We start from the raw sequence: 11291 nt of genomic DNA, 5'->3' as shown, positions 1-11291 counted from the left end.
AAAAGGTTTATTTTCAAGCTAAATTCTTGTAGTATGAACAATTACAGTAGCTCAAGATCTCAATTTGCGCATTCGCTGCCTCTGGCCGACATTTTCCTGATGTCCACCACAGTGAAAACGAAGAGAAGAGCGGAGACTCCGCCGACATTCCCTGAAAGCCCGGGGCCCACCACAGCCTTGCACAGCCAAAGACCTCCTCCTCTCAGCCCGGGCCTGCAGCATTGACCCACCCTGCCTCTTGGAACCCTGCTCCACCGCAGCCCCCCTCCCTGATAAGCTACTGAAAAAGCTGACTATACGACACACCACCATTTTATTATTTAAAAAAATCCTATTTTCCTCCACAAAATTTGTGATGCCTTTTTATCATTCAGTGCATCTCCTAGTCCGCAAAATATAGTACATTAGTCAGTGTGCTGGCCAATTTTTACTCAAACAGCACACGTCCATGTATATGCTCCTAAGAGTTTAAAAGAACACACGACAGGCAGGCAAATACTATACTTTATTTTTGTATTATCAGTACAGATAAGTACCACAAATAAACAGTCACGCAGTGACTAAGAATGCGATATGTGTCCTAAAATTATTTACAAAGTGAAAGAAGTTATGCTACTGAATATGTAAAGGATTGTGCCATTAGTACTAGTAACAGTATGCATGCACATCAGACAGCCTAGAACATTATGCAGTCTTGACTCTATACTGCTGTCCCATGTTGTTACCAAAGAGATAATCATATACATAAGCAAATTACCTCTTCAGAGAGGAAGAAGACTCTATAGTGCCACCTGTTGTCCTACAAGTCACTATTGACCCTTTATCGAGCCTTGAAATGTGACTAGGTCACATTTCAAGACTTGTTAAAGGGTCGATAGTGACTTGTAGGATTGCTGTTTCCAATAGGTGGTGCTATAAATTTCAGGTCCTCTTCCTCTCTGAAGAGGCAATTTGCATATTACATTTCCCAGAGGAGCATTGCACATCCAAGGTGTAATTTACAGTAGATCAACATTGTTCCGTTGATTGGGTCTGACAATCAATAATGGTTTTTGTCTTCTACTCAAGTATTGAGCTAATGTCTTCTTTAGGCATAGCTGTAAGAAAAGAAATATATGGTTTAATTAAAAAATAGCAGTTCCTTTCAATCAGTTGTCATTTAATGCATACTAACTACACATTCTCGGGGAGCTGTATGGGTTACTGGTAATATGTGTATCTCATCTGAAACCTAATCTTGATTATTAGATTTGGGTACATTGAATCTAACGCATGCATATTATATGCATATTCATATATATATTTATATAATATGAAACCATTTGTAATGAACGTTGCACACAGTTATGGATTCAGAATACCTCCTATCCTGTCTTTCTCGTTTTTTCTATATATATTCTTTATGAATACTCTTTTGCACAGAAAACATAATAAAGTTAAAGAGGCATAACCAACTCAGCAAGTTATTACCTATTCACAGGATAGTGATTACTTGCTTATCGCTGGGGTACGACCACTAGATCTCCTTCCAATCCTGAGACAAAGCTTCTGTGAAGGTGAAACATGAGTCTAAGGCTACTTTCACACTAGCGTTAACTGCAATACGTCGCAAATGCGTCGTTTTGCCGAAAATACGCATCCAGCAAAAGTTCTTGCTGGATACGTTTTTTCGTCATAGACTAACATTTGCGACGCATTGCCAAACATCGCGTCCGTTTTGCGACGCTTGGGCGTGTGGTAGCGGACCGTCGGGAGAAAAAAACGTTACATGTAACGTTTTTTGCTCCCGACGGTCCGCTTTTTCCGACCGCACATGCGCGGCTGGAACTCCGCCCCCACCTCCCCGCACTTCCCCGCACCTCACAATGGGGCAGCGGATGCGTTGGAAAAATACATCCGCTGCCCCCGTTGTGCGGCGGAGACCACGCTAGCGTCGGGAACGTCGGCCCGACGCACAGCGACGGGTCTTTCCCGACGCTAGTGTGAAAGTAGCCTAAGGCCGGGGTCAGACCTAACGTATAAAAATACGGTGCGTATTTTAAGGCCGAGATACGCAGAAAAGTTCCTGAAAAGTGATTGATCTGTATTCAATGCGAGGATGCAATTTTTTTCTCCAAAAAGTATCCGTGTGTCATCCGTATGGCATCCGTACTTCGAGATTTTCTCACCGGCTTGCAAACTGGACATATAATGGATCCATGAGGTCAAATATTCGTGAAACGATCTGAACATCGCCTCTATGTAGCAGAGCCAATCAGGTTGTGGCAGCTTTTAGTCTCATATGAAGACTATTGAAGCATGCGAAAAGTTAAAAAAATGTTTTTAAAAATATTTAAAAAATAAAAAAATATAAAAGTTAAAATCACCCCTCCTTCGCCCCATTCAAAATAAAACAATAAAAATAAAATCAAACATAGACATATTTGCTATTGCCACATTCAGAATCGCCCGATCTATCAATAAAAAAAAGGATTAACCTGATCGCTAAATGGCATAGCGAGAAAAAAAGTCAAAATGCCAGAATTAAATTTTTTCAAAAGATTGTATCTGCACCAAAATGGTATCATTAAAAACATCAGCTCAGCACACAAGAAATAAGCCCTCACTCAACCTAGATCACAAAAAATTGAGACGTTACAGGTATTGGAAAATTGTGCATTTTTTTTTTTAACAAAGTTTGGATTTTTTTTCACCACTTAGATAAAAAAAAACCTAAACATGTTTGGTGTCTATGAACTCATAATGACCCGGAGAATCAAAATGGCAGGTCAGTTTTAGCATTTAGTGAACCTAATAAAAAAGCAAGCAAAAAACAAGTGTGGGATTGAACTTTTTTTTGCAATTTCACAGCACTTGGAATTTATTCCCATTTTCTAGTACACAATATGGTAAAACCAATGATGTCATTGAAAAGTACAACTCGTCCCACAAAAAACAAGCCCTCACATGGCTATATTGACGGAAAAATAAAAAGTTATGGCTCTGGGAAGAAGGGGAGCAAAAAAGGAAAACGCAAAACGGAAAAATCTCCGGGGCTTATGGGGTTAATAATGGGTATTCCAGGTTTCCACCAATTTTTACTGTTTCAATCCTGTTCTGTATTTTATGAATTGCTATATGTTAGTGATGTTTTTTAAACCAATGTAATAAATGTGAGTATATATAACTTTTCATAACTATGCTTTGCATAAATATTTCTTACCGTGACTTTGTGATGTAATCCCACCTAATAGTACTATTATGCACACAGTATAGTGCCTAAATAGTAACACAGTGCTTTGAGACCAGTTTACAAGGAGCTGTCAAAAAGAAACTTATTGGACCATATGAAATAAAGAAGAGGTGTTGGAGATTCCCTAAATAACGGGGGGGATACTTTTTGTCTATGACATACTACAACCCTTTAATATTCTATTTTCTACTGCCTAACTTCTGCTATGGTCTGAAGATTTCTTATCACCACAAATTTCTTACAGTTTAAAAGGTCTGATCTAAGTGAAGAGTAAGGGAAAGTACTCACATTTCGATAATTTAGTGAAGAAAAGCAGAACATCTAGTTGACATTTATCTTCACTTGGAAATAAAACATAAAATGCAGTATAGAACAGGAAGTGAAACTTTCTGGGGGATGTTATATTTATTTTTCTCATTGTAGAGGTTTTATGTGGATATTAGCCCTTTTCAACATCATTAACTCCTTCAAGACCAAGCTACTTTTGGTCTTAATGACCAAACCAAATTTTTCAATACTGACCTGTATCACTTCATGCCGTAATAACTCTGGAATGCTTGTTTTTTTGTGACGCATTGAACTTTACATTGGTGTCAAAATTAGGTCAATAACATTTGTGTTTATTTATTAAATTATCGTAAATTTGGTGAAAATATCAAAATTTTTTATGACCTCAGTCATACCAAACAAAATGGTTCAAAAAAAATTTGCTATATGTGTACTTAATGTCAGCCTTATTTTTCCAGTGATTTTAAACTTTCATTACGATTTCAGAAGTGTTAAACTTTTACCAGTAAATTTACATTTCTTTTAAGAAAATTTACAAATCCTATTTTTTTCTGACCTATTTTGGTTTGAAGGGACATTGAGGGGTCTATTTAATGGGGAAAAAAAATGTACGTCTTAATGTATTCAAAACTGCTTATAGAAAGTTTGTAAACCCTTCAGGCGCTTGACAGGAATTAATGCAAGTGGAATAATAAAAATTAATTACCGTATACACTCGTGTATAAGCCGAGTTTTCAGCACTTTTTTTGTGCTGAAAATGCCCCCCTTGGCTTATACACAACACGGTCCCAAAAAGCCAGCAGGGGAGGTGGAGCGGTGGAGCAGCAGATCACAGAGGCAGGAGCCGGCGGCTGTGGCTAAAGCCTGTGCCGCTGCTTTAATAGTGCACAGTGCCAGCCGCCAGCTTCCAGCACACATCATACTCACCTACCGGCGTGTCCTCAATGCTGGCACCGCATCTCACTCTGGCCGCCGGTCCCTGCAGCTTTTCCAGCCTAGCAATCACGTGGCACCGCTCATTAAGGTAATGAATATGCAACTCTCTCCATTCCCATAGGCGTGGCGCGCATATTCATTACCTTAATGAGCGGGGCCATGTGATCGCTCGGCAGGAAGAGCTGCTGGAAGCCGGAACAAGATGCAGTGCCACCGAGGGAGCGCAGGCAGGTAAATAGGATCAGGTAAATAGGATTTTTTGTTGTTGTTGTTTTTTTATAACAGGAATCATACATAGGGATAAGGGGATAAGAAGCCATGCATACCAGGACAGGGATTGGGGAGTCATGCATATCAGGACAGGGACTGGGGAGTCATGCATGCCAGGACAGGGACTGGGGAGCCATGCATACAATGACAGGGACTGGGGAGCCATGCATAGAATGACAGGGACTGGGGAGCCATGCATACAATGACAGGGACTGGGGAGCCATGCATACAATGACAGGGACTGGGGAGCCATGCATGCAATGACAGGGACTGGGGAGCCATGCATACAATGACAGGGACTGGGGAGCCATGCATACAATGACAGGGACTGGGGAGCCATGCACACAATGACAGGGACTGGGGAGTCATGCATACCAGGACAGGGACTGGGGAGCCATTCATACAATGACAGGGACTGGGGAGCCATGCATACAATGACAGGGACTGGGGAGCCATGCATACAATGACAGGGACTGGGGAGCCATGCATACAATGACAGGGACTGGGGAGCCATGCATACAATGACAGGGACTGGGGAGTCATGCATACCAGGACAGGGACTGGGGAGCCATTCATACAATGACAGGGACTGGGGAGCCATGCATACAATGACAGGGACTGGGGAGCCATGCATACAATGACAGGGACAGGGGAGCCATGCATACAATGACAGGGACAGGGGAGCCATGCATACAATGACAGGGAGCCATACATACAATGACAGGGACGGGGGAGCCATGCATACATTGCCAGGGACAGGGGAGCCATGAAAACTATGACAGGGATGGGGGAGCCATGCATTCAATGACAGGGACTGGGAAGCCATGCATTCAATGACAGGGACTGGGGAGCCATGCATACAATGACAGGGACTGGGGAGCCATGCATACAATGACAGGGACTGGGGAGCCATGCATTCAATGACAGGGACTGGGGAGCCATGCATACATGACAGGGACGGGGGAGCCATGCATACAATGACAGGGACTGGGGAGCCATGCATACAATGACAGGGATGGGGGAGCCATGCATACAATGCAGGGACTGGGGAGCCATGCCTAGAATGACAGGGGCGGGGGAGCCATGCATACAATGACAGGGACAGGGGGGCCATGCATACCACAATAGGGATGAGGGGACAATGCATACTCGAGTCAATAAGCATACCCAGTTTTTCGTGGCAAAAGTAGGTGCCTTGGCATATACTCGGGTCAGCTCATACGGTATATTTTTTCACTAAAATACAGTGGGGAAAAAAGTATTTAGTCAGCCACCAATTGTGCAAGTTCTCCCACTTAAAAAGATGAGAGAGACCTGTAATTGACATCACAACTATGAGAGTCAAAATGAGAAAACAAATTCAAAAAATCACCTTGTCTGATTTGGCAAGATTTATTTTGCAAATGATGGTGGAAAATAAGTATTTGGTCATTAACAAAAGTTCATCTCAATATTTTGTTATATATCCTTTGTTGGCAATGACAGAGGTCAAACGTTTTCTGTAAGTCTTCACAATGTTGGCACACACTGTTGGCGATATGTTGGCCCATTCCTCCATTCAGATCTCCTCTAGAGCAGTGATGTTTTGGTCCTGTCGCTGGGCAACTCAGACTTTCAACTCCCTCCAAAGGTTTTCAGTGGGGTTGGTACCTGGAGACTGGCTAGGCCACTCCAGGACCTTCATATGCTTTTACGAAGGCACTCCTTCGTTGCCCTGATGGTATGCTGGGGGTCATTATCATGCTGAAAGACCCATCCACGTTTCATTTTCAATGCCCTTGCTGATGGAAGGAGGTATGCACTCAAAATCTCATGATACATGGCCCCATTCATTCTTTCATGTACACGGATCAGTCGTCCTGGTCCCTTTGCAGAGAAACAGCCTCAAAGCATGATGTTGCCACCCCCATACTTCACAGTAGTTATGGTGTTCTTTTGATGCAACTTACCATTCTGTCTCCTTCAAACACAACGAGTTTTGTTTCTACCAAACAGTTCTACTTTGGTTTCATCAGACCATATGACATTCTCCCAATACTCTTCTGGATAATTCAAATGCTCTATAGCAAACTTCAGAAGGGCCCAAACATGTACTGGCTTAAGCAGGGGACGCATCTGGCACTGCAGGATCTGAGTCCCTGGCGGTGTAGTGTGTTACTGATGGTAGCCTTTGTTACGGTGGTCCCAGCACTATGCAGGTCATTCACTAAGTTCCCCCATGTGGTTCTGGGATTTTTGTCACCACGGGGTGAGATCTTGTGTGGAGCCCCAGATGGAGGGAGATTATCAGTGGTCTTGTATGTCTTCCATTTTCTTATTATTGCTCCCACAGTTGATTTCTGCTTGCCTATTGCAGATTCAGTCTTCCCAGCCTGGTGTAGGGCTACAATTTTGTTTCTGGTGTCCTTCGACAGCTCTTTGATCTTCACCATAGGGAAGTTTGGAGTGTGACTGTTTGAGGTTGTGGACAGGTGTCTTTTATACCGATAATAAGTTCAAACTGGTGTCATTACTACAGGTAATGAGTGGAGGACAGAGGAGCCTCTTAAAGAAGAAGTTACAGGTTTGTGAGAGCCAGAAATCTTGCATGTTTTTAGGTGACCAAATACATTTTTTCCATCATAACTTGCAAAATAAATTTTGCCAAATCAGACAAGGTGATTTTCTAGATTTGTTTTTGTCATTTTGACTCTCATAGTTGTGGTCTACCTATGATAATGTCAATTACAGGCCTCTCTCATCTTTTTAAGTGGGAGAACTTGCACAGTTGGTGGCTGACTAAATACTTTTTTCCCCACTGTATAGGATAAAGGTTAAGTTAGTCCCATGCACACTATATTAAATAAACTGTAGGAGTATTATTGATTTATATAATAATCATGTTGTATAACTCAATTTCTACTTCTTGTTATACCAAGCTAACCTAACCTTATCTGGATTGGAGTATATGGCCAGTGAAATAGGAACTTGCTCTAGCAAAAATTATAACCTTTTAGCGATGTGTTAAACAGAAATACTAAATTAATGTTTTGCTTACTTACATAACTAAGAAACATTATAGTTATAGATAAGAAAACCACCGCAGAGCAGAAAAGTTCTGGGGTATAGTCTGTTGATTTCTTGTTAAGACTCCAACAATCTACAGGAAAAAGTAAAACTGTGATTAATATAACATAAACAAAGCCATGATTTAATGTAAAAAGTGCTATGTAAATAATTCTGACAAACTGAGATAAAGAGGTTAATTATTTAAGCACTATTGCTTATATATCATAGGAAAATGAAATTTAGATATTAACAATATGTCTATTATAATGTCCAATTTGGATAATGTTGTCTTAACAATGCTTTTGGATGTTATTTACATATGGGCGTTTTCTTCTTTTTTTTTTTATTTTAATTGTTTGTCCAATCACTGTTGTGACCACAATATATGTGTGGTTTTTTTTCTAAGCTAGATCATGAGTAAGACTTCATGTTGAAATGCGTCGATCTCCTTCACTGGTGTGCCGGTGCTCATCATGCATATTTTTTTCCTGCATTTTTAAGAAGGTTGTAACATAGTTAGTAAGTAAGGCCGAAAAAAGACATTTGTCCATCCAGTTCAGCCTATATTCCTATATTCCATCATAATAAATCCCCAGATCTCCGTCCTTCTACAGAACCTAATAATTGTATGATACAATATTGTTCTGCTCCAGGAAGACATCCAGGCCTCTCTTGAACCCCTCGACTGAGTTCGCCATCACCACCTCCTCAGGCAAGCAATTCCAGATTCTCACTGCCCTAACAGTAAAGAATCCTCTTCTATGTTGGTGGAAAAACCTTCTCTCCTCCAGACGCAAAGAATGCCCCCTTCTGCCCGTCACCTTCCTTGGTATAAACAGATCCTCAGCAAGATATTTGTATTGTCCCCTTATATACTTATACATGGTTATTAGATCGCCCCTCAGTCGTCTTATTTCTAGACTAAATAATCCTAATTTCGCTAATCTATCTGGGTGTTGTAGTTCTCCCATCCCCTTTATTAACTTTGTTGCCCTCCTTTGTACTCTCTCTAGTTCCATTATATCCTTCCTGAGCACCGGTGCCCAAAACTGGACACAGTACTCCATGTGCGGTCTAACTAGGGATTTGTACAGAGGCAGTATAATGCTCTCATCATGTATATCCAGACCTCTTTTAATGCACCCCATGATCCTGTTTGCCTTGGCAGCTGCTGCCTGGCACTGGCTGCTCCAGGTAAGTTTATCATTAACTAGGATCCCCAAGTCCTTCTCCCTGTCAGATTTACCCAGTGGTTTCCCGTTCAGTGTGTAATGGTGATATTGATTCCTTCTTCCCATGTGTATAACCTTACATTTATCATTGTTAAACCTCATCTGCCACCTTTCAGCCCAAGTTTCCAACTTATCCAGATCCATCTGTAGCAGAATACTATCTTCTCTTGTATTAACTGCTTTACATAGTTTTGTATCATCTGCAAATATCAATATTTTACTGTGTAAACCTTCTACCAGATCATTAATGAATATGTTGAAGAGAACAGGTCCCAATACCGACCCCTGCGGTACCCCACTGGTCACAGCGACCCAGTTAGAGACTATACCATTTATAACCACCCTCTGCTTTCTATCACTAAGCCAGTTACTAACCCATTTACACACATTTTCCCCCAGACCAAGCATTGTAAAGACATGTAATATTTTAGCCACCTCCATCTCCAGCTGGATCATTTTTTTTTTCTTCCTGTGATACAATGTGGTTGCTCACCACGATCCATGCTGGGTATTGGTCGGCTTGGGGAACGCATTCTATACCGGTAAACTGACTTCTTTTCCCTTTTTCTTGCATATTGATATAAAGGGTTATCCACTTCTTGACATCTTTAGTTAAATGATTTCATAAAATTAACATAAAAGCAATCTATACTAATCTCCTGTAGAGGTCCTTCTGGTGACAACGGAGCTGCTGTTCCAAGAGAGCGATGTGACTTGTTGTGTCACACGTAGGATGCATGCCTTTAACATTTTTATTGATTTCAGTGAGATTTTTCTCCTAGTTTTCATGACGTTTGGATGGCAAAATAATGTGACCTGTTAGGCTATTTTGCTAAAATCTCTCATATATATTAGTGTAAAAGAAATACGTCATAAATGGAAACCTTGACGCAGATGTAAAAAAAAAGCTTAAAAGGGTATTCATATCTTGTAATGTTATAGTATATTAATATAAGAAGTATCACCACAACCAACCAATAGATTTATTTTTAAACTGCATTGTTGTGATGGACCAGTAAAGTAAATAGTCATTGCTGAATCATATGACACTACAGTGGCTTGCAAAAGTATTCACTCTCTCCCCTTAGCTTTTTGTCTATTTTGCTACATTACAACCTGTGTTTAAATATTTTTGTAATTTGATTTGTGTGTAATGCATCAGCTCTATATGTCTTGGTGAAGTGGAAGAGAAAGGTATAGGCATAAACTAAATTCATGGTATCAAATAACTAAAAAGTGACATGTGCATATGTATTCACCCCTTTTGCTATTAAACCTCTAAAAATTTCTAGTACAATTACCTTCATAAATCACACGCTCAGTGTCAAGGGTTTACCACGACATAGAGGAGCCAGAAGACTGCAGTGTCTGATTTTGCCTACTCCTGCACTGATTTAAGACTTCACCTTCATATTAAATTTCTTTCAAGAGTGCAGGGGTTAATCGGCTCAGTTGAGAGCTCTTGAAAGCTCTCAGCTGTGCATTGTTAGCCACTCCCATTGCCTATATAATCTTGGCCCTGGCTAGCACTTATTGTCATAGCTAACTTCTGCTGCATGGCTGATGGTTGTTGGTGGTTGTTACTGGAGAAGGCGTTTGGTGGATTTTTCTGTGACTGATGCTTGGTTTTGAGTGTGTGATAGTGCCTTTTCTTCTCGCACTTTAGTTTAACCCCATCCTCCACTCCCTGGTGTTTACCTCCGTTGTTTATGTGTGCATAATTGTATGATTGGCAAGCTAGGGTGCCCCTAACATCAGGGTCTGGGAAGGAGCCCCTGGTCCTGGGACACCCGACAAAAGAGTAATGACTCTTAGTGAAAAGAAGTCCACCTGTGTGCAATCTAAGTGTCACATGGTCTGTCAGTATATACACACCTTTTCTGAAAGGGGCAGGAGCTGGCAGCAAGAGGCACCACTAGCTAAACAACACTATGAAGACTGATGAGATCTCTAAACAAGTCAGGGACAAAGTTGTTAAGAAGCAGAAGTAATGGTTGAGTTATAAAAAAGTCCCAATCTCTGATGATCTCCCAGAGCACCATCAAATAAATTATCATTAAATGGAAATAACATGGTACCACAACAAATCTGCCAAGAGAGGGCTGCCCAACAAAACTCTCAGCCCATGCAAGGACAGCATTAATCAGAGTGGCAGCACAGAGAGAAAAGTAACTCTGAAAGAACTGCAGAGTTCTCAAAGACTGGAGTATCTGTCCAAATGACCACAATAAGCCGTACACTCCATAAAGGTGGCCTTTATGGAAGAGTATGCAGAAAAAAGCCTT

General features: G+C 41.1%; 1 protein-coding gene across 1 annotated transcript in view; it reads right to left on the bottom strand.

Annotated features, from left to right (window-relative positions):
• Nucleotides 1-496: 496 nt before the first annotated feature.
• Nucleotides 497-11291, bottom strand: part of LOC143782459 (uncharacterized) — a 43575-nt gene continuing 32780 nt past the window's right edge. The window contains exons 4-5 of the mRNA XM_077269920.1: nt 7768-7865; nt 497-1097 (exon numbers count right to left, since the gene is read on the bottom strand). Of these exons, the coding sequence (XP_077126035.1) occupies nt 999-1097; nt 7768-7865 (197 nt within the window). The 3' untranslated portion in view covers nt 497-998. The remainder of the gene's footprint in view (nt 1098-7767; nt 7866-11291) is intronic.

The sequence above is a fragment of the Ranitomeya variabilis genome, chromosome 6, assembly GCF_051348905.1.
Source record: "Ranitomeya variabilis isolate aRanVar5 chromosome 6, aRanVar5.hap1, whole genome shotgun sequence".
NCBI lineage: Eukaryota > Metazoa > Chordata > Amphibia > Anura > Dendrobatidae > Ranitomeya > Ranitomeya variabilis.
Note: the sequence above shows the minus strand (reverse complement) of the source record. Positions and strands in the feature narration are given on the sequence as shown.